This window comes from Mobula hypostoma, chromosome 2, assembly GCF_963921235.1.
Source record: "Mobula hypostoma chromosome 2, sMobHyp1.1, whole genome shotgun sequence".
NCBI classification, from domain to species: domain Eukaryota; kingdom Metazoa; phylum Chordata; class Chondrichthyes; order Myliobatiformes; family Myliobatidae; genus Mobula; species Mobula hypostoma.
The window spans coordinates 160,671,110-160,694,859 of record NC_086098.1 but is presented as its reverse complement, the minus strand read 5'-3'; the positions used below and the strand labels follow the sequence as shown (position 1 = coordinate 160,694,859).

General features: G+C 43.7%; 1 protein-coding gene across 1 annotated transcript in view; it reads right to left on the bottom strand.

The window, feature by feature from the left end:
* The window catches only part of LOC134342615 (short transient receptor potential channel 4-associated protein-like), a 189,637-nt gene that overhangs the window by 131,331 nt on the left and 34,556 nt on the right, over positions 1-23,750 (bottom strand). Inside the window, exon 2 of the mRNA XM_063040948.1 lies at positions 12,050-12,181. Coding sequence (XP_062897018.1) covers positions 12,050-12,181 — 132 coding nt within the window. The remainder of the gene's footprint in view (positions 1-12,049; positions 12,182-23,750) is intronic.

Genomic DNA, 23,750 nt, shown 5'->3' with positions numbered 1-23,750 from the left:
ATTATCTGAATGGGGAGAAGGTTCAAACATCAGAGGTGCAGAGGGACTTGGAAGTCCTCATGTAAGACTCCCAGAAGGTTAATTTACAGGTCGAGTCTGTGGTAAAGGAGGCAAATGCAATGATGACATTTATTTCAAGAGGAATAGAATATAAAAGCAATGAAATAATGCTGAGCCTTTATCAGACACTAGACACTGTGCAACCCGACAACAGTTTTGGGTACCTTATATCAGAAAGGATCTGTTGTCAATGGAGAGAGTGCAGGGGAGGTTCACGAGGAGGATTCCAGGAATGAAGGGGTTAACATATAAGGAGCACTTTGCAGCTTTGACCTGTACTCACTAAAACTTAGAAGAGTGAGGAGGGATCTCACTGAAAGCTACAAAATATTGAAAGGATTACACAGGGTGGATGTGGAAAGGATGTCTCCCGTGGTGGGGGTATCCAGAGCTAGAGGGCACAGTCTCAAATTGAGGGGTGACCTTTTAGAACAGAGGTAATAAGGCCCGAGAGTAGTGAATCTGTGGAATGCTCTGCCGCAGACTGCAGTGGAGGCCAAGTACATGGGTATATTGAAGGTGGAAGCTGATAGTTTATTGATCAGTCAGGGCATCAAAGGAAATGGTGAGAAGACAAGTGTGTGGGGTTGAGTGAATTCCGGGATCAGCCATGATGGAATGGCAGAGCAGATTCGATGGGCTAAATGGCCTAATTCTGCTCCGATGTTTTATGGTCTTATGGTCCAATGGTACTCATTATACCGAAATGATAGGAAGGGAAGGTGGTGCTCTGTTGATTAAAAAATGAAAACGAATTAGAAAGAGGTGACATAGGGATGGAAGGTGTCGAATCATTGCGGATCGAGACAAGGAACTGCAAGGGTAAAAAGACGCTGATGAAAGTTATATACAGTTCCCCAAACAGTAGTGAGCATGTGACCGGCAAATTACAACGGGAGATAGAAAATGCTTGCCAAAAGGGCAATTTTACAATAGTCATGGGGGACTTCAATAGACTGGTAGATTGGGAAAATCAGGTTGCTGCTGGATTATAGGAGGGGGAATTTCCATAGTGCCTATGATATGGCTTTTTAGAGCAGCTTGCAATTGAGCCCACCAGAGGGTCGGCTATTTTGGACTGAGTGCTATGCAATGAACCAGAAATGATTAGAGAGCTTCAGGTAAAAAATCACTTTGGGGCAAGTGATCATGATCGAATCCACCCTGAAATTTGAGAAGGAGAAGCTAAGGTCAGATACATCAGCATTACAGTGGAATAAAGGGAATTACAGAGTCATGAGAGAGGAGCTAGCCAGAATTGATTAGAAAAGAACACTGGCAGCGATCAGAGCAGAGGAGTAATGGCTAGAATTTCGGGAAACAACTTGGAAGGCATGGGATATGAACATTCCAAAGACTATTCTATAGAAAGGTAACAGAATCACGCCTAGCAAGTTTAGGCCAAGATAAAAGCCAAAGAGACGGCATATATCATAAAGTAAATATTAGTGGGGTGAGAGGATTGGGAAGCTTTAAAAACCAACAAAAGGCAACTGAAAAGTCATCAAGGTAAAGATGGAATATGAAAGAAAGCTACTCAACAATATTAAAGAGGATACCACAAAGTTTCTTCAGATACACTGAAGTGTAAAAGACGCGACAGTGGATATCGGACCGCTGGAAAATGGCGCTGGAGAAATAGTAATGTGGGACAAGGAAATGGCAGATGTACTGAATAAGCATATTGCATCAGTCTTTGCTGTGGAAGACATCAGGAATAATTGCACAGGTGTGTGGACGTCAGCGAGTTAGATCGGCGGGAAGAATTTTAAGAGAAGACAGCTTTATAGAGCGGGTGACAGAGTAGAGGGATTCAGAGTAGGAGGGCTTTGGCAGTTAAACAGGTCAAGGCTAGGTAATTTACTTGTGAAGAATAGGAACAGGAAGTATGTCTGTGAAGCCGATGTTCTATACTGGGTGTCGGATATGGGATGTCCGGGAGACTCAGAGCCTCCCAGAAGGCCACATCTGCATCAGGTGCATTGAGCTGAAGCTCCTGAGGGACCGGGTTAGGGAACTGGAGATGCAGCTCGATGACCTTCCTCTGGTCAGGGAAAGTGAGGTGGTGAAAGGAGGAGGTATAGGCAAGTAGTCACACTGGGGCCTCGGGAGACAGATAAGTGAGTAACAGTCAGGAGAGCGAAGGGCAAGAGTCAGAAATGAGAGAGTATCCCTGTGGCTGCCCCCTTAACAATAAGTACTCCTATTTGAGTACTGTTGGAGGGGGGAGGGGGAACGACAACCAACCTGGAGGAAGCACCAGTGGCCGCGACTCTGGCACAGTCTGGCCCTGTGGCTCGAAAGGGTAAAGAAAGGAAGAGGATGGCAGCAGTGATAGGGCGCTCTATAGTTAGGGAGCCAGACAGGCGATTCTGTGGATGCAGGAAAGAAACACAGACGGTAGTTTCCCTCCCAGGTGCCAGGGTCCGGGATGTTTCTGATCGTGTCCACAATATCCTGAAGTGGGAAGGTGAACAGCCAGAGATTGTGGTACATATTGGTACCAACGACAAAGGTAGGAAAAGAGAGGTCATGAAAACAGACTACAATGTTAGGAAGCAAGTTGAGAAGCAGGACCTCAAAAGGTAGTAATCTCGGGATTATTGCCTGTGCCACGCCACAGTGAGGATAGGAATAGAGTGAGGTGGAGGATAAATGCGTGGCTGAGGGATTGGAGCAGGAGGCAGGGATTCAGATTTCTGGATCATTGGGACCTCTTTAGGAGCAGGCGTGACCAGTACAAAAAGGACGGTTTGCACTTGAATCCGAGGTGAACCAATATCCTGGCAGGGAGGTTTGCTAAGGCTATTGGAAAAGGTTAAACTAGAATTGCTGGGCGGAGGGAACCAAACTGAAGAGACAGAGGAAGGGGCGGTTGGCTCACAGCTCGAGAAAGCTTGTATACAGTGTGAGAGAGAGGATAGGCACTGATGGTTTGATATGTGCCTATTTTAATGCAAGGAGTATCATGAACAAAGCAGGTGAGCTTAGGGCGTAGACCAGTACTTGGAGCTACGATGCTGTGGCCATTACAGGGACTTGGATGGCTCAGGGACAGGAATGGCTACTGAGTGTCATGTTTCAGAAAGGAGAGGGAGGGAGGCAAAAGGGGTGGGGGTATGGCACTGCTGATCAGAGATCAAGGCTGCAGAAAAGGAGGAAGTCATGGAAAGATTGTCTACTGAGTCTTTGTGGGTGGAAGTTAGGAACAGGAAGGGTTCAATGACTCTAATGGATGTTTCTTTATAGACCATCCAATAGTAACAGCCACATTGAGGAGCAGATAGGGAGACAGATTCTGAAAGGACGCAATAATAATTGGGTTGTCATGGTGGGAGATTTTAATTTCCCCAATATTGGCATCTCTCTAGAGTGAGGGGTTTAGATGTGGTGCAGTTTGTTAGCTGTGTTCAGGAAGGTTTCCTAACACAGTATGTAGATAAGCCTACGAGAGGAGAGGCTGTACTTGATCTGGTATTGGGAACTGAACCCGGTCAGGCGTCAGGTCTCTCAGTGGGAGAGCATTTTGGAGATAGTGATCACAATTCTATCTCCTTTACCATAGCATTGGAGAGCGATAGTAACAGACAAGTTAGGAAAGTGTTTAATTGGAGCAAGGGGAAATATGAAGCTATCAGGCAGGAACTTGGAAGCATAAATTGGAAACAGATGTCATCAGGGAAATCTACAGCAGAAATGTGGCAAATGTTCAAGGGATGTCTGTGTGGTGTTCTGCATAGATATGTTCCAATGAGACAGAGAAAGGATGCTAGGGTACAGGAACCATGGTGTACAACGGCTGTTGAAAATCTAGTCAAAAAGTAAAGTTTACGAAAGATTCGAAAAACTTGGTAGTGATAGAGATCTAGAAAATGATAAGGTGAGCAGGAAGGAGCTTATTAAGAATGAAATTAGGAGAGCCAGAAGGGGCCATGAGAAGGCCTTGGTGAGCACAATTATGAAAACCTCAAGGCATTTCACGAGTATGTGAAGAGCAAGAAGATGAGATGTGAGAGATTAGGTCCAATCAAGAGTGATAGTGGAAAAGTGTATGGAACTGGAGGAGATAGCGGAGGTACTTAATGAGTACTGTGCTTCAGTATTCACTACGGAAAAGGACCTTGGCGATTGTAGGGATGACTTAAGAGTGGACTGAAAAGCTTGAGCACATAGACATTAAGAGGAAGATGTGCTGGAGCTTTTGGAAAGCATCAACAGACAATAGACAATAGGTGCAGGAGTAGGTCATTCGACCCTTCAAGCCAGCACTGCCATTAACTGTGATCATGGCTGATCATCCACAATCAGTATCCAGTTCCTGCCTTATCCCCATAACCTTTGATTCCGCTATCTTCAAGAGCTCTATCCAGGTTGGAGGAACACCATCTCATATTCCGTCTGGGTAGCCTCCAACCTGATGGCATGGAACATTGACTTCTCAAACTTCCGCTAATGCCCCACCTCCCCCTCGTACCCCATCCGTTATTTATTTATATACACACATCCTTTTTCTCCCTCTGTCCCTTTCACTATACCCCTTACCCATCCTCTGGGTTCCCCCCCCTTTTCTTTCTCCCTTGGCCTCCTATCCCATGATCCTCTCATATCCCTTTTGCCAATCAACTGTCCAGCTCTTGGCTCCATCCCTCCCCCTCCTGTCTTCTCCTATCATTTTGGATCTCCCCCTCCCCCTTTCAAATCCCTTACTAGCTCTTCTTTCAGTTAGTCCTGACGAAGGGTCTCGGCCCGAAACATCGACTGTACTTCTTCCTAGAGATGCTGCCTGGCCTGCTGAGTTCACCAGCAACTTTGATGTGTGTTGCTTGAATTTCCCTCATCTGCAGATTTCATCGTGTATGCCTCTCCAAATGTTCATTAATCCAAATGTTCATTAATCATGTCTGTCACCATCTTCTCCATCAACTTACCAACAATTGAAGTAAGACTCACAGGTCTATAATCTTCTGGGCTATCTCTACTCCCTTTTATGAATAAGGGAACTATATCCGCAACTCTACAGTCCTCCAGAACCTCTTCCATCCTCATTGATAATGCAAAGATAATCGCCAGAGGCTCAGCAATACCCTCCCTCGCTTCCCACAGTAGCCTGGGGTACATTTCGTCTGGTCCCGGTGACTTATCCAACTTGATGTTTTCCAAAATTTCCAGCACATCCTCTTCCTTAATATCTGCATACTCAAGCTTTTCAGTCCAGTACAAGTCATCCCTACAATCACCAAGATCCTTTTCTGTAATGAATACTTTGCTTCAGTATTCACTAAGTACCTCTGCCATCTCCTCCGGTTCCATGCACATTTTTCCACTGTCACACTTGATTGGTCCTATTCTCTCACGTCTTATCGTCTTGCTCTTCACAAACTTGTAGAATGCCTTAGAGTTTTCCTTAATCCTGTCTGCCAAGGCCTTCTCATGGCCCCTTCTGGCTGTCGTAATTTCGTCCTTAAGCTCCTTCCTGCTGGCCTTATAATCTTCTGGATCCCTAGCATTCCCTAGTTTTTTGAGCCTTTCCTAAGCTCTTCTTTTCTTCTTGACTAGATTTGAAACAGCCTTTGTACACCACGGTTCCTGTACCCTACCATCCTTTTCGTTTCATTGGAACGTGTTTACGCAGAACCCCACGCAAATATCCCCTGAACATTTGCCACATTTCTTCCGTACGTTTCCCTGAGAACATGTTTCCAATTTATGCTTCCAAGTTCCTGCCTAATAGCCTCATATTTCCCCTTACTCCAATTAACCGTTTCCCTAACTTATCTGTTCCTATCCCTCTGCAATGCTATGGTAAACAAGATAGAATTGTGATTACTCTTTCAATAATGCTCCTCCACTGAGAGACCCGACACCTGACCAGGTTCATTTCCAAATACCAGATCAAGTAATTCCTCTCCTCTTGTAGGCTTATCTACATATTGTGTCAAGAAACCTTCCTGAACACACCTAACAAACTCCACTCCATCTAAGCCCCTCACTCTCAGGAGATGCCAATCAATATTGGGGAAATTAAAATCTCCCACCACAACAATCTTTTCCAGAATCTGTCTATCTGCTTCGCCATGTCCATTACTATTGGGTGGTCTATAAAAAACACCCAGGAGAGTTATTGACCCCTTCCTATTCCTTACTTTCACCCACAGAAACTCTGTAGACCACCCCTCTATGTCTTCCTGTACTGAGCTTTCCATGTTTCTACATCAGTAGTATGTTGGAAATTCCAGGTGTCAGACAGCATGAAGTGTGTGAAGTTACCTTAACTGGGCAGATTGTTCTTGGGAAACTGAACGTCTGAAGGTAGATATGTACACCCTGGAGTTCTGAAAGAGATGGCTGAAGACATCGTGGAGGCACTAGTAATGATCTTTCAAGAATCACTAAATTCTGGAATGGTTCCAGAAGACTGGAAAATTGCAAATGTCACTTCACTCTTCAAGAAGGAAGAGAGGCAGAAGAAAGGAAACTATAGGCCAGTTAGTCTGACCTCAATGGTTGGGAAGATATTGGAGTCGATCATTGATGCGGTCGCAGGGCACTTGGAGGTACTTGATGAAACAGGCTCAAGTCAGCATGGTTTCCTCAAGGGAAAATCATGCCTGACAAATCTGTCAGAATTCTTTGAAGAAAAAACAAGCAGGCCGGACAAAGGAGAATCGCTTGATGTTGTGTACTTAAGATTTTCAGAAGGCCTTTGACAAGGTACCACAAATGAGCTACTTAATAAGCTACAATCCCAAGATATTACAGGAAAGATTCTAGCATGGATAAAGCTGTGGCTGATTGGCATAAAGGGATCCCTTTCTGGCTAGTTGCTGGTGACTAGTGGTGTACAACAGGGGTCTGTGTCAGGCCCAATTATTTTTATGTTACATTTCAAAATGATTTGGATAGTGGAATTGAAAGCTTAGTTGCAAAGTTTACTGACAATATGAAGATATTTCGAGAGTCAGGTACTTTTGAGGGAGCAGAGGGGCTACAGAAGGACATAGATAAATTTGGGGAATGTTCAAAGAAATGGCAGATGGAATACAGTGTTGGGAAGTGCATTGTCATGCACTTCGGTAGAAAAAAAGAAAGGGTTGCCTACTTTTTAGAAAGAAACCTAACAAATCTGTAGGAATTCTTTGAAGAAATAACAAGCAGGATAGACAATTGGTTGATATTGTGTACTTAGATTTTCAGAAGGCTTTTGACAAGGTGCCACAAATGAGGCCGCTGAACAAGCTATGAGCCTATGGTATTACAGGAAAGATTCCAGCATAGATAAAGCAGTGGCTGATTGGCAGGAGGCAAAGAGTGGGAATAAAGGGAGCCTTTTCTGCTTGGCTGCTGGTGATACATGGTGTTCCACAAGGGTCTGTGTTGGGAATGCTTCTTTTATGTTTTATGTCAACGATTTACATGATGGAATTGATGGCTTGTTGCAAAGTTTGCAGATAATATGAAGATAGGTGGAGGGACAGGTAGTTTTGAGAAAATAGCGAGGCTACAGAAGGACTTGTATTAGGAGAATGGGCAAAGACGTGGCAGATAGAATACAGTGTCAGGAAGTGAATGATCATGCACTTCGGTAGAAGAAATGAAAGGACTGACATTTTCTAAATGGAGAGAAAATTCAAAAAAATTGATATGCAAAGGGAATTGGGAGTCCTTGTGCAGGATTCCTTAAAGGTTAATTTGCACGTTGAGTCTGTAGTGAGGAAGGCAAACGTAATGTTAGCATTCATTTCAGGATGATAGAATATAAAGGCAAGGCTGTAATGCTGAAACTTTATATAGCACTGGTGGGGCCTCTCTTGGGAGGTTTGGACCCTCATCTAAAAAAGGATGTGCTGAAACTGGAGGGGTTTCAAAGGAGGTTCACAAAAATGATTCCAGGATTGAGTGGCTTGTCATATGAAGTGTTTGATGGCTCTGGGCCTATATTCACTGGAATTCAGAAGAATGAGGGGTGGCCCCATTGAAACCTATCAAATGGTGAAAGGCCCTGATAGCGTGATGTGGAGGGGATGTTTCCTATGGTGGAAGAGTCTGAGACCAGAGGAGGCAGCCATTTAGAACATAGAAATTTACAGCACATTACAGGCTCTTCGGTCCACAATGTTGCGCCGACCTTGTAACCAACTCTAGAAACTGCCTAGCACATTGTCCTCTATTCTTCTAAGCTACTTTTCATGTACCTATTTAAGAGGCTCTTAAAAGACCCTAATTTATCCGCTTCCAACACCGCCATCGGCAGTGCATTCCACATACCCACCGCTCTCTGTGAAAAACTTATCCCTGACATCCCCTGGGTACCCATTTCCAAGCACCTTAAAACTATGTCCCCTTGTGTTAGCCACTTCAGCCCTGGGAGAAAAGCCTCTGCCTATCCACATGATCAATGCCCTTCATTATCTTATACACCTCTATCAGGTCACCACTCATCCTCTGTCGCTCCAAGGAAAGAAGGCCAAGTACATCCAACCTATTCTCATAAGGTACACCCTCTAATCCAGGCAACATCCTTGTAAGTCTCCTCCGCTCTCTGTCGCTGTATCCCACATCCTTCCTGTAGCAAGGTGACCAGAACTGAACATAATACTCCAAGTGGGGTCTGACCAAGGTCTTACTATAGCTGTATCATCACCTCATGGCTCTTGAACTCAATTCCACGGTTCATGCAGACAAATACACCATACGCCTTCTCAACAACACTGTCAACCAGGCAATGAGGAATTTCTTTAGCCAGAAAATGGTGAATCTGTGGAATTTGCTGCCACAGGCAGCTGTACAGGCCAAGTTTTTATGTATATTTAAGGCACTGGTTGATAGAGTCTTGACTGGTCAGGGTATGAAGGAATATAGGGAGAAGGCAGGAGATTTTGAGTTGAGAGAAAAACTGGATCATCCACGACGAAATGGCACAGCAGATTCAATGGGCCAAATAACCTAATTTTGTTCCTCTATTTTATGGTCTTCTGGTCTTTGCACCTGTTCCTACCATGGAGTCCCCTTAGTCCCCCTTACGATGCCCTGTTCCGCGTTTGGAATGGAGAGAAAAGATAGATTGGAGGGGTAAACCTGAAAATATTTCAGTACATCGCCTTAAACCAGGAAAACAGACCTGCCAGAATGAAGTTGCGCAGTAGATACAATGAGCTAAATGGCCAAGTACTGCTCCTATATCCTATATGGTCTACATTAGAATTACAATACTATTACAATTGAATGAAGGGCAGTACAGGTAGTATAAAAGTTTCAGGAGTGGTAGGGGTTGAAGGAAAGGGGGAGGAGTTACACTGCTGATTAGAGAGAGCATCACAGTAGTGCGTCGAGAGGAATCGGTTAATCAGGCTATACGCTTAGAAATAAGAAAGAGGTAATCATTGATTATGCTGAAGGCCTCCCCGTAGTCAGAAGAAATTAGAATAAATATGTAGGCAAATTGCAGTAAGATGTAAAAACAATAGGGTATTAGTAATGGGGATTTTGACTTTCCCAGTATTGACTGAAATTCCCTTATGTAAAAGACTTAGTGAGATGGAATTCATAAATTGCAAATGAGGGGTTTTTCAAAACAATGTAGAGTACTACAAGAGAAGGGGCTGTACCTGACCTGGTATTACAGAACGAAGATGGGCAAATGAGGAGCCTTTGGGAACAGTGACCATAATGGAGAAAATTTAATTTTGGAAAATGATAACATAAGCTCAAGAAATATCGTTGACAGATGGATTAAGGAGAGCACCAAGTCATTACTAAAAACAAGAAGGTGCTTTGGGGAAGTGTGAATTCTCTCAGGGACTAAAAGAGTAATTTCCTTGGCTCTTCACTTAGCTTTGGAATATCTGTATAGTGAAGATGCATACATCATGGATGCATGATGCTCTTCATTGACTACAGCCCAGCATCAACAATATCACCCCCTTGAAAGTAATCACTAAGCTCAAAGACCTAAGCCTCAATTTACTCACTTGCAGGCCTGTTAGTATGGATTATGAACAATATTTTCCACACAATCTCAAGGGCATAGGTGCATCATGAGGCTGGGTGCTCATATATACCTATGACTGTGAGGCTAAGTACAGCTCCAATACCATGTTTAAGTTTGCTGATGACACCACTGTTGTTGGCTGAATTAAAGGTGGTGATGAATTGACATATCGGAGGGAGACTGAAAATTTGGCTGAATGGTGCCATAACAACAACCTCTCACTCAATGTCAGCAAAACCAAAGAGTTGATTTACAACAGGAGAAAGGTTGATAAGTCAGTCCTCATTAGGGGATTGGGGGAGGCGAGGGTCAGTAACTAAATTCCTGGTTGTTAACATTCCAGAGGACCCGTCCTGGGACCAACACACAAGTGCCATTACAAAGAAGGCACTGCAGTGCTTCTACTTTCTTACAAGTTTGTGCAGATTTAACATGTCGTTTAAAACCTCTGACAGAGCTTTGCACATTGGTTGATTGTCAGCCTTTGTATCTACTCTTTTACTAATTATATTTTTATTTATTTGTTTTACTGTCAATACCTGCACAAAATGATCAAAGTAGCATCTGGTGACATATACATACTTTGATAATAAACTTATTTTGAACTTTGATTCTGTGTGTGGAGCCAGGCAATAGAACACAGACGAGGTCTAAAATGTATGTTTCTTATCCGTTTTAACTCAGGAAATTAAATTCAAGGAGGGGTACAGTGATTATCTCAACCACTGTTATGGCATTAAGGCAGCGAAGATACAGGTGTTTTGCAGTGTACAAGGGTTAATAAGTAGCCAGGTTGGGATAAAATTCTTTCCAGAATACTATGGGAAATGAGGAGACTGTTGGGGGGCCTGACAAAAATTTTTGCACCTTTATTAGCCAACGGCAAGATATCAAAAGGTTGGAAGTCAGCTAACCGCTCTTCCTTTATTGAAGAAGGGCAGCAGAGATGAGGCAGATAACAAGAAGCCAGTCAGCCTTGTGTTATTCATGGAGAAATTACTGAAAATAATCTGAAGTGACAATAATTAATTTGGAAAGACATGACCAGGGATAGCCAATATAGCCTTGGGGATGGGGGAAGAGGAGTAATGAATTCCTGTATCACTAACTTGATTGAGTTTTTTCTTAGAGATAACCAAGGAGACTGATATTTATCTATGTGAACTTTAGAAAGGTATTTCACAAGCTGCTGTATAGTAAGCTGGTCAAGAAGGTTAAGGCATATGACAGCACAGTGTAGGAACAGAGCCTTCGGCCTAGAGTATCTGTGCCGACCATAATGCCAGTTTAAATTAATCCCATTTTACTGCACATGGTCCTCATCCCCCTATCCCGTATCTGTCTAGATGCCTCTGCAACATGATTTGTATTTGTTTGCATCACTTCTCTTGGTAGTCTGATCAGGCACTAGGAATATTGATGAACAGAGACCTAGGAATCCAAGTCCATAGTTCACTAGTCAATGTCAATACAGGTCGATAGATTGATTAAGGTAGCATACAACTTATTTACCACTAGATATCAGGGCTAGGGATAAAGAGTTGGGATATTATGTTGTAATTTTACAAAACAATAGTTGGACCATACTCTGCAGTTCTGCCCACTATATTATTGTGATTGCATTGGAGAGAGTACAAAAAGGATTTACTAGGATGTTACCTGGATTAAAGGAAAGATAGTGTATAAACTGGGTATATTTTCCCTGAAACAAAGGATGTTGAGGGATGACCTAACAGAACTATTAGAGGCAAAATGTTTTTCCCAGGTTAGAGGGTATCAGAAACAAGAGGTTGAAGTTTTAAGAGGTACGAGTTTTAAAGGAGATCCCGTACAATTACTAATTTAAAAAGGCATTTATACAGATACTTCAATAGGAACCCTATTCTGATGAAAAGTTAACCACTTATCTCTCTACAGATGCTGACAGGAAGTATTGAGCATATGCTGGATTTTATTTCAGAGCTTTGTAGTGTTCTCTTTACACTAGTTTTTACATCTTACCTTTAAGATCCCTTGGCACAGCAAGAGGCCATCATTGTTAGGTTGGCTGTTTTCATACAATTTCTGCACTAGATGTGGAATGCCATTCCATTTTGCAATTTTGTCCCTCTCTCTGAGCAGAGAATCTGGAATCTATAAACAAAAACAGCATTAAATAATAAACAGCAGTATATTAGATCAGAAATTCAAGAGAGTTGGGGGGAGGGAAGAGTCAAATATAGTAGCTACTTATTTAGAAGGTGCTGGGGAAGTTGACAGGCCTGAAGGTGGATAAATCACTTAGATCAGATGTACTGCACCCCAAAGTTGTGAAAGAGCTAGTTAAGAGATTCTGGAGGCAGTAGCAGTGATCTTTCTATAATCTATGGAAAGAGAGAGGGACCAAAAGGACTGGAAAATCGCAGATGTGACACCATCTGTAAGAAGCGAGCAAGGTAAAATTACAACAACAGGAATTCTTCAGATGCTGGGATTTCAAGCAACACACATCAAAGTTGCTGGTGAACGCAGCAGGCCAGGCAGCATCTCTAGGAAGAGGTACAGTCGATGTTTCAGGCCGAGACCCTTCATCAGGACTAACTGAAGGAAGAGTTAGTAAGAGATCTGAAAGTGGGAGGGGGAGGGGGAGATCCAAAATGATAGGAGAAGACAGGAGGGGGAGGGATGGAGCCAAGAGCTGGACAGGTGATTGGCAAAGGGGATATGAGAGGATCATGGGACAGGAGGCCCAGGGAGAAAGACGGGTGGGGAGGGGGGGAGACAGAGGGACAGAGGGAGAAAAAGGAGAGTGAGAGAAAGAGTGTGTGTATAAAAATAAATAACGGATGGGGTACGAGGGGGAGGTGGGGCATTAGCGGAAGTTAGAGAAGTCAATGTTCATGCCATCAGGTTGGAGGCTACCCAGACGGAATATAAGGTGTTGTTCTTCCAACCTGAGTGTGGCTTCATCTTTACAGTAGAGGAGGCCGTGGATAGACATGTCAGAATGGGAATGGGATGTGGAATTGAAATGTGTGGCCACTGGGAGATCCTGCTTTCTCTGGCGGACAGAGCGTAGGTGTTCAGCAAAGCGGTCTCCCACTCTGCGTCGGGTCTCGCCAATATATAGAAGGTCATATCAGGAGCACCGGACGCAGTATATCACCCCAGCCGACTCACAGATGAAGTGTCGCCTCACCTGGAAGGACTGTCTGGGGCCCTGAATGGTGGTAAGGGAGGAAGTGTAAGGGCATGTGCAGCACTTGTTCCGCTTACAAGGATAAGTGCCAGGAGGGAGATCAGTGGGGAGGGATGGGGGAGGGGGGACGAATGGACAAGGGAGTCGCATAGGGAGCGATCCCTGCAGAAAGCGGGGGGGGGGGAAGATGTGCTTAGTGGTGGGATCCCGTTGGAGGTGGCGGAAGTTACGGAGAATAATATGTTGGACCCAGAGGCTGGTGGGGTGGTAGGTGAGGACCAGGGGAACCCTATTCTTAGTGGGGTGGCGGGAGGATGGAGTGAGAGCAGAGGTGCGTGAAATGGGGGAGATGCATTTGAGAGCAGAGTTGATGGTGGAGGAAGGGAAGCCCCTTTCTTTAAAAAAGGAGGACATCTCCTTCATCCTGGAATGAAAAGCCTCATCCTGAGAGCAGATGCGGCGGAGACGCAGGAATTGCGAGAAGGGGACGGCATTTTTGCATGAGACAGGGTGAGAAGAGGAATAGAAGTCAACGAGCTCAGCATGCGTGCAGGAAGCAGCGCCAATGCAGTCGTCGATGAAGCGAAGGAAAAGTGGGGGACAGATACCAGAATAGGTACGGAACATAGATTGTTCCACAAAGCCAACAAAAAGGCAGGCATAGTTAGGACCCATACGGGTGTCCATAGCTACACCTTTAGTTTGGAGAAAGTGGGAGGAGCCAAAGGAGAAATTATTAAGAGTAAGGACTAATTCCACTAGATGGAGCAGAGTGGTGGTAGAGGGGAACTGATTAGGTCTGGAATCCAAAAAGCTGAGAGCTTTGAGACCTTGCTGATGGGGGATGGAAGTATATAGGGACTGGACATCCATGGTGAAAATAAAGCGGTGGGGGCCAGGGAACTTAAAATCGTCGAAAAGTTTAAGAGCGTGAGAAGTGTCACGAACATAGGTAGGAAGGGATTGAACAATGGGGGGATAAAACCGTGTCGAGGTATGCAGAAACGAGTTCAGTGGGGCAGAAGCAAGCTGAGACAATAGGTCTGCCAGGGCAGGCAGGTTTGTGGATCTTGGGTAGGAGGTAGAAACGGGAAGTGTGAGGTGTGGGAACTATAAGGTTGGTAGCAGTGGATGGGAGATCCTCTGAGCGGATAAAGTCGGTGATGGTGTGGGAGACAATGGCCTGGTGCTCCTTAGTGGGGTCACGATCGAGGGGTAAATAAGAGGAGGTATCCGCGAATTGTGCTGTGCCTCAGCAAGGTAGAGGTCAGTACGCCAGACTACAACAGCACCCCCCTTATCGGCGGGTTTAATAATAATGTTAGGATTACTGCGGAGGGAGTGGAGAGCAGAGCGTTCCGAAGGAGAGAGGTTGGAATGGGAACAAGATGCAGTGGAGCCGAGACGGTTGATTTCCCGTCGGCAGTTAGCAATAAAGAGATCCAGAGCAGGCAGAAGACCAGAGCGGGGTGTCCATGAAGAAGAGGAGGGTTGAAGACAGGAGAAGGGGTCATCGGTGGGGGTGGAAGAGTCCTTGCCAAAGAAGTAGGCTCGGAGACGGCGGAAGAAGAGTTCCGCACCATGGCGGACACAGAACTCGCTGAGGTGTGGGTGAAGGGGGACAAAGGTGAGGCCCTTACTGAGGACAGAGCGTTCTGCCTCCAACAGTTGAAGGTCGGAGGGGATGGTAAAGACCCTGCATGGATGACAGCTGGGATCAGAGGGGGGAGGCTGGGGGTGTCAGTGGAGAGGGGAGGGTTGGGGTGAGAGGAAGATGGAGCCTCTGAGTACCCAGGAGCTGACGATGGGATCTGAGGAAGACGGGATTACAGAGTAGTGGTGGGGGAAGGGGAGATGGGAGTCACAATAGCAGCACATAAAGACCCGGCCTGGAGTCGCAGTTGGTGGTTGTGCAATGGCTGTGAAGGTGTCCACGGTCGTTGCTGGAGTCCGGGTTTTGAATACTATAGGTCAGTTAGCATGACCTTAGTGGTTAATAGGATTTTAGAGCTTATTATTAAGGGTAATAGGGCAAAGTCAGCACAGTTTTGTTAAAGGGAGATCTCGTCTGACAAATCTGTTAGAATTTTTTGAGGTGATAATAAGCAGATTAGACAAAGGAGAATCTGTTGACATTATTTACTTGAATTTTGAGGTGGCCTTTGAACAAGAGCCCATGGCATTAGTGGCAAGGCTGTAGACTAGCTGACTGGCAGAAGTCAAAGTAGAAATAGAGGATGGCTACTGGGCATTAGTGGAGTTCCAAAGAAGCCCTTGTTGAGACCACAACTTTTCACTTTTATACATTAATGATTTAGCTGAAGGAACTGATGGCATTGAAGCAGAGTTTGCAGATGATACTGTGACAGGTGGAGGAACACAGTTGTGGAGGCATGGAGTGCATAGAGGTCTTGTACAGTTAGGATCGTAGGCAAATTAATGGAAGATAGAATACAGCATAGGTAAGTGTATGGTCATGCACTTTGATAGAAAGAATGAAGGTGTAGACTATTTTCTAAACAGGAGAAAATCCAGAAATCAGAGGTGCAAAGGGACTAGGAGTCCTAATTCAATATTCCCTAAAGGTTAACTTGCTGGTGAGGCAGTACTAAAGAACGTCGAGAGAACTAGAAAATAAAAAAAAAGAAAAACTGCTGAGGCTTGAAGGCTTTGGTCAAACTGCTTTTGGAATATTGTGAACAATTATGGACCAATATCCAACGAAGGACGTGCCAGCCTGGAGCAGGTCCAGAGGAGATTCACAAAAAGTTCCCAGGAATTAAATGCTTAATATACGAGAAGTCTCTGGACCTATATTTGGTTGGGGGTGGGGGGGGGTGGATCGCACTGAAAGTTATAAGATACTGAAAAGCCTGGATAGGGTGCATGTGGACATAATGCTTCCACTACTAAGAGGTTACGATCACAGGGCACAGCCTCAGAATACAGGGATATCCCTTTAAAACTGATGTGTTGAAGAATTTCTTCAACCAGAGCGGTGAATCTGTGCAACCAATTGCCACAGAGGGCTTTGGAAGACTAGTCATCGGTGTATTTAAAGCAGAAATTAATAGTTTCTTGATTTTTGAGTGGTTTAAGAGTTACAGGAAGAGGTCGAGAGAATGGGATTTAAACAAAATTCAGTCATGATTGAATGGCAGAGCAGATCTCACGGCTGAATGGCTGATAATGTGCCTGAACTCCATGCTGTTCTGAGGATATTTTGACAACAGCACAATACAGATAAAGTAATACAGCAAAATATAAACTCTTTTGCCCACATTCATGCAAACCATCGGTACTAATCTGATATAACTGCAGCTGTACCATTGTCTTTGATGCAATGGAAATTCAATATTGTGAGAGCACCTGCTCAATCACCTCCTCAGGCATTGAATTTCTAGATTCAGATCACCAAATGGGGGGAAATAATTCCTCAGATTGCACTTGTACCCTAATGTGAAACGCATGGAATCAAAAATTATAAGAGTGTATAGATTTAAAGTTCAAAGTTCAAATTAAATTTTATCATCAAAATACATACACTCAGACCCCACTTAACGCCGAGGATGCTTCCCTCAGAGGTGAAGCGCCATGTAAATCAGAACAATGTGGGGTCATTACAATATTATGTAAATGGACATGTGTGCCTAATTTTAAAGCTAAACCCAAGATACATGAGATATTATTTTATGTATACAAGCAACTTGCAGAGAACAAACACTCAAACAGGCCTAATCTGTACATCAGTGGAGCAGCAGCAACAGAGGGAAGTGGGTGGTGGTTATATCTTAGGGGGATCAGGCTCTGGGTCCTCTAACTTTTAGCCTTCTTCAAGCAGATGTCGAGATTTCACTGCCATTTCTTACGTTTCCTTCCATGAAGCAGTTCTCAGTAGCAGGAAATCACATTGAAAACACCTCTCTTTGTGCTATTGCTTTGCTCCCAGTCAGGCAGCCTTCCTGCTTCCTCAATATTACTTGTCCCTCCACCCACCTTCGTATCATCGACAAACTTGGCCATAAAGCCATCAATTCTGTCATCCAAATCACTGACATACAATGTAAAAACTTTATTTAATCTTTTTGTGCCTTATGGCATTTTTAGTTGCCTTGTTAGTTTCTAAAAGCTTTCCAATCTTCTAACTTCCTACTAATTTTTATTCTATTATATGCCCTCGCTTTTGCTCTTAATGCTAAATCATTACTACTGATGATAAATAACACTGAACCCAACACTGATCCTTGTGGCATACCACAGACAGGCTTCCAGTCAGAGTCAATCATCTACTACCCACTAAGCCAACATTGAATCTAAATTACTACCACATCCTGAATGCTAAGCAAATTAACCTGCTCTACCAACCTCTAATGTGATGCTTGTAAAAAGCATTGCTAAAGTCCATGTATAGACTACGAATACTGCCTTTCCTTCCTCAATCTTCTTAGTAACCTCCTGGAAAAACTCATCAAAATTTGTTAGATATTACCTACCATGCACAAAGCCATGCTGACTATCCCTAATTAGGCTCTGAATATACAGACACTACTATATCCTTCCCATAGAACCACAGAACACTATGGCATAGAAAACAGGCCATTCGGCCCTTCTAGTCTGTGCCAAAACTTTATTCCGCAAGTCCCATTGACCCCCACACAGTCCATTGATAAAGTTTAAGGGAATGGGGGATTCTCAGGTTCCTGTAAAAAAATGGGGTTAAGTACTGACTATGTCTGTGACTGCAGTGTGTTTAAATAATGTCTCACAGCTGCTTTCTTTGGAGCAAGATCAGGGTTAAAGTTCACCCAGATCCACATATCTTCTGGCTTTTCACACCATTTGATTTTGACAAAAGGCAGTACCTGATGGAAATTAGACAGATGTTCTTATCTTTGTAATTAAGTTGTGGCTCCAACAAACCAGGTAGGACATTCCTTTCTTTAATTCAGGTGGCTGGAGTGTCCATCAAACTGATTGTTCTATGTATCAATAGTCTATTGACTTGGCTGGAATGCTTATCAAATTGATTGTTCTTTTGTATCGGTAGCCTTATAACTTCTAACAATTCTGACTTAAGGCAGTGAACTTGTTGAACCGCCGGGGAGATGAGAACATTTCTCTCCCTGATGTCAGGTCCAAATTCACTCACCGGCTGAGCTCGAAGAAATAAACGGGTGAAAAGATAAGTAACGATCTTTTTGTGCTGTCGTTATTTGATCCAGCAAATTTACGTTCACACCATAACCCTCCAGACCTCTCCCACCCATGTATCTATCCAATTTGTTCTTAAAACTTAAGAGTGAGCTAGCATTTACCACGTCAGCTCGTTCCAGTCCCACCACTCTCTGAGTGAAGAAGTTCCCGCTAATGTTCCCCCTAAATAGCAGATATCAGTAGTAGGCACAAGGTTGTGATTGTGGGAGATTTCAATTTTCCACACATAGACTGGGAAGCCCATACTGTAAAAGGGCTGGATGGTTTGGAGTTTGTAAAATGTGTACAAGATCGTTTTTTTGCAGAAGTACATAGAGGTACCAACGAGAGAAGGGGCGGTGTTGGATCTCCTGTTAGGGAATGAGATAGGTCAGGTGACGGAGGTTTATGTTGGGGAGCACTTCATGTCCAGTGATTGCAATGCTATTAGTTTCAATATAATTATGGAGAAGGCTAGATCTGGACTCAAGGTTGGGATTTTTGATTGGAAAGAGGCTTCCTTTGAGGAGATGCGAAAGGATTTAGAAGGAGTGGATTGGGACAATTTGTTTTGTGGGAAGGATGTAATAGAGAAATGGAGGACATTTAAAGGTGAAATTTTGAGAGTACAGAATCTTTATGTTCCTGTTAGGTTGAAAGGAAAGTTTAAAAGTTTGAGAGAGCCATGGTTTTCAAGCGATATTGGAAATTTGGCTCGGAAAAAAAGAGATCTACAATAAATATAGACAACATGGAGTAAATGAGGTGCTCGAGGAATATAAAGCATGTAAAAAGAATCTTAAGAAAGAAATTAGAAAAGCAAAAAGAAGACATGAGGTTGCTTTGGCAAGTAAGGTGAAAATAAATCCCAAGGGTTTCTACAGTTATATTAATAGCAAAAGGATAGTACGGGATAAAATTGGTCCCTTAAAGAATCAGAGTGGACGGTTATGTGTGGAGCCAAAAGAGATGGGGGAGATCCTTAACAATTTCTTTTCTTTGGTATTCACTAAGGAGAAGAATATTGAATTGTGTAAGATAAGGGAAATGGGTAGGGAAGTAAGGAAACTATGATGATTAAAGTAGTAGTAGTACTGGAGCGTTTAAGGAATATAAAATTGGATAAGTCTCCGGGTCCTGACAGGATATTCCCTAGGACATTGAGGGAAGTTAGTGTGGAAATAGCAGGGGCTCTGACAGAAATATTTCAAATGTCTGGGTAGACAGGGTCTGATTAGGAATAGTTAACATGGATTTGTGCTTGGAAGGTAGTGTTTGACAAATCCCATTAAATTTTTCTGAAGTGGTTACTAGGAATGTTGACGAAGATAAAGCGGTGGATGTTGTCAATATGGACTTCAGTAAGGCTTTTGACAAGGTCCGACACTGAAGGTTGGTTAGGAAGGTTCAATCGTTTGGTATTAATATTGAAGTAGTAAAATGGATTCAGCAGTGGCTGGATGGGTGACACCAGAGAGTGGTGGTGGAAAACTGTTTGTCAGATTGGAGGCCGGTGACTAGTGGTGTACCTCAGGGATCTGTACTGGGTCCAATGTTATTTGTCATATACATTAATGATCTGGATGATGAGGTGGTAAATTGGTTGGGTAAGTATGCAGATGATACTAAGATAGGTGGAGTTGTGGATAATGAAGTAGGTTTTCAAAGCTTGCAGAGAGATTTAGGCCAGTTAGAAGAGTGGGCTGAACAATGGCAGATAGAGTTTAATGCTGATAAATGTGAGGTGCTACACTTTGGTAGGACTAATCAAAATAGGACATACATGGTAAATGGTAGGGCATTGAAGAATGCAGTAGAACAGAGGGATCTAGGAATAATGGTATATAGTTCCCTGAAGGTGGATAAGGTGGTGAAGAAAGCTTTTGGTATCAAGCAACACACATAAAAGTTGCAGGTGAACGCAGCAGGCCAGGCAGCATCTCTAGGAAGAAGTGCAGTCGACGTTTCAGGCCGAGACGCTTCGTCAGGACCAACTGAAGGAAGAGTGAGTAAGGGATTTGAAAGTTGGAGGGGAAGGGGGAGATCCAAAATGATAGAAGACAGGAGGGGGAGGGATGGAGCCAAGAGCTGGACAGGTGATAGGCAAAAGGGATACGAGAGGATCATGGGACAGGAGGTCCGGGAAGAAAGACGGGGGGGGGGAACCCAGAGGATGGGCAAGGGGTATATTCAGAGGGACAGAGGGAGAAAAAGGCGAGTGAGAGAAAGAATGTGTGCATAAAAATAAGTAACAGATGGGATACGAGGGGGAGGTGGGGCAAATCCCTTACTCACTCTTCCTTCAGTTAGTCCTGACGAAGGGTCTCGGCCTGAAACGTCAACTGCACCTCTTCCTAGAGATGCTGCCTGGCCTGCTGCGTTCACCAGCAACTTTTATGTGTGTTGCTTGGATTTCCAGCATCTGCAGAATTCCTGTTGTAAAGCTTTTGGTATGCTGGCCTTTATAAATCAGAGCATTGAGTATAGGAGTTGGGATGTAATGTTGAAATTGTACAAGGCATTGGTGAGGCCAAATGTGGAGTATTGTGTACAGTTTTGGTCACCGAATTAAAGGAAAGACGTCAACAAAATAGAGAGAGTACAGAGAAGATTTACTAGAATGTTACCTGGGTTTCATCACCTAAGTTACAGAGAAAGGTTGAACAAGTTGTGGCTTTATTCTTTGGAATGTAGAAGGTTAAGGGGGAGACTTGACAGAGGTATTTAAAATTATGAGAGGGATAGATAGAGTTGACGTGGATAGGCTTTTTCCATTGAGAGTGGGGGAGATTTAAACAAGAGGACATGAGTTGAGAGTTAAAGGCCAAAAGTTTAGGGGTAACATGAGGGGGAACTTCTTTACTCAGAGAGTGGTGGCTGTGTGGAACGAGCTTCCAGCAGAAGTGGTTGAGGCAGGTTCGATGTTGTCATTTAAAGTTAAACTGGACAGCCATATGGACAGGAAAGGAATGGAGGGTTATGGGCTGAGTGCAGGTCGGTGGGACTAGGTGAGAGTAAGAGTTCAGTATGGACTAGAATGGCCGAAATGGCCTGTTTCCGTGCTGTAATTGTTATATGGTTATATATGGTTAAATCTTTCCCCTTTCACCCTAAAGCCATGTCCTCTCGTGTTATCTCTCCTAATCTAAGTGAAAAGTGTCTATTTGCATTTACTCTGTCTATACCCCTCATCATTTTGTAAACCTCTATTAAATCTCCCCTGATTTTTCAGCGCTCCAAGGAATAAAGTCCTAACCTGTTCAGTCTTTCCCTGTAACTCAACTCCTGAAGACCTGGCAACACTCTAGTAAATCTTCTCTGCGCACTTTCAATCTTACTGATATCCTTCCTAGTTAGGTGACCAGAACTGCACACATTACAAATTTGGCCTCACCAATGTCTTATACAACCTCCCCATTACATCCCAACTCCTATACTCGATACTTTGATCTATGAATGCCAGGATGCCAAAAGCCTTCTTTACCACCCTGTCCACCTGTGACACCACTTTCAGGGAATTATGTATCTGAATTCCCAGATCCCTTTGCTCCTCTGCACTCCTCAGTGCCCTACCATTTACTGTGTATGTCTTACCTGGATTTGTCCTTCCAAAATACAACACCTCACACTTGTCTGCATTAAATTCCATCTGCCATTTTCTAGCCCATTTTTCCAGCTGGCCCAGATCCCTCTGCAAGCTTCGAAAGCCTTCCTCGCCATCCACAACGCCTCCAACCTTAGTGTCATCAGCAAACTTGCTGATTCAATTTTCCACATTTTCATCTAGATCATTGATATAGACAACAAACAACAATGGTCCCAACACAGATCCTTGAGGCACACCACTAGTCACAGGCCTCCAGTCTGAGAAGCAATTATCCACTACCACTCTGTCTTCTCCCACACAGCCAATTTCGAATCCAATCTACAACCTCTCCATGGATACCTAGTGTCTGAACCTTCTGAACTAACCTCCCATGTGGGACCTTGCCAAAGGCCTTACTGAAGTCCATGCAGACAACATCCACAGCCTTTCCCTCATCTACTTTCTTTGTAATCTCCTCAAAAAAACTCTACAAGATTCGTTAAACATGATCTACCATGCACAAAGCCATGCTGACTATCCTTAATCAGCCCTTGGCTGTCCAAATACTTGTATATCCACTCTCTCAGAACACCTTCCAATAATTTACCTACTACTGATGTCAGGCTCACCGGTCTGTAATTGCCTGGTTTACTTTTAGAGCCTATTTTAAACAATGGAACAACATGAGCCACCGTCTAATCCTCCAGCACTGCACCGGTGGCTAAGGACATTTTAAACACTTCTGCCAGGGCCCCTGCAATTTTTACACTAGCCTCTCTCAAGGTCCAAGGAAATATCCTGTCAGGCCCGGGGGATTTATCTACCTTTATTCGCTGTAAGGCAGCAAGCACCTCCTCTTTAATCTCTATATGTTCCATGACACTGCTGCTTGTTTCCCTTCCTTCCATATACACTCTGCCAGTTTCCTGAGTAAATACTGATGAAAAAAAACTGTTTAAGATCTCATCTCAAGAGGCTCCACACACAGACGACCACTCTGATCTTCTCGGGGACCAATTTTGTCTCTTACTATCCTTTTACTCTTAATATACTTGTAGAAACCCTCTGGGTTTACCTTCACATTATCTATCAAAGCAACCTCATGTCTTCTTTTTGCCTTCCTGATTTCCTTCTTCAGTATTTTCTTACATTTTCTATGCTCCTCAAGTACCTCATATGTTCCTAGTTGCCTATACCTGCTATACACTTCTTTTTCTTAAGCAGATCGCCAATATCCCTTGAAAACCAAGGTTCCCTATGCCTGTAAACTTTACCTTTAATCCTGGCAGGAAAATGCAAACTCTGCACTCTCAAAATTTCGCCTTTGAAGGCCTTCCACTTACTGAACACATCCTTGCCAGAAAACAACTTATCCCAATCCACTCTTTCTAGATCCTTTCTCATCTCCACAAAATTGGCCTTTCTCCAATTTGAATCTCAACTCAAGGACCAGATCTATTTTTACCCATAATTAACTTGAAACTAATGACATTATGGTCACTGGACCCAAAATGTTCGCCTACACATACTTCTGACACCTGACCAGTCTGGTTCCCTAATAGGAGATCAAGTTTTGCATCCTCTCTCATTGGTTACCTCTATATATTGATTTAGAAAACTTTCCTGAACACATTTGACACACTCCAAGCCATCCAGCCCTTTCACAGTGTGGGAGTCCCAGTCAATACGTGGGAAGTTAAATCCCTTACTATTACAATTTTCTGTTTCTTACATCGGTCTGCTAT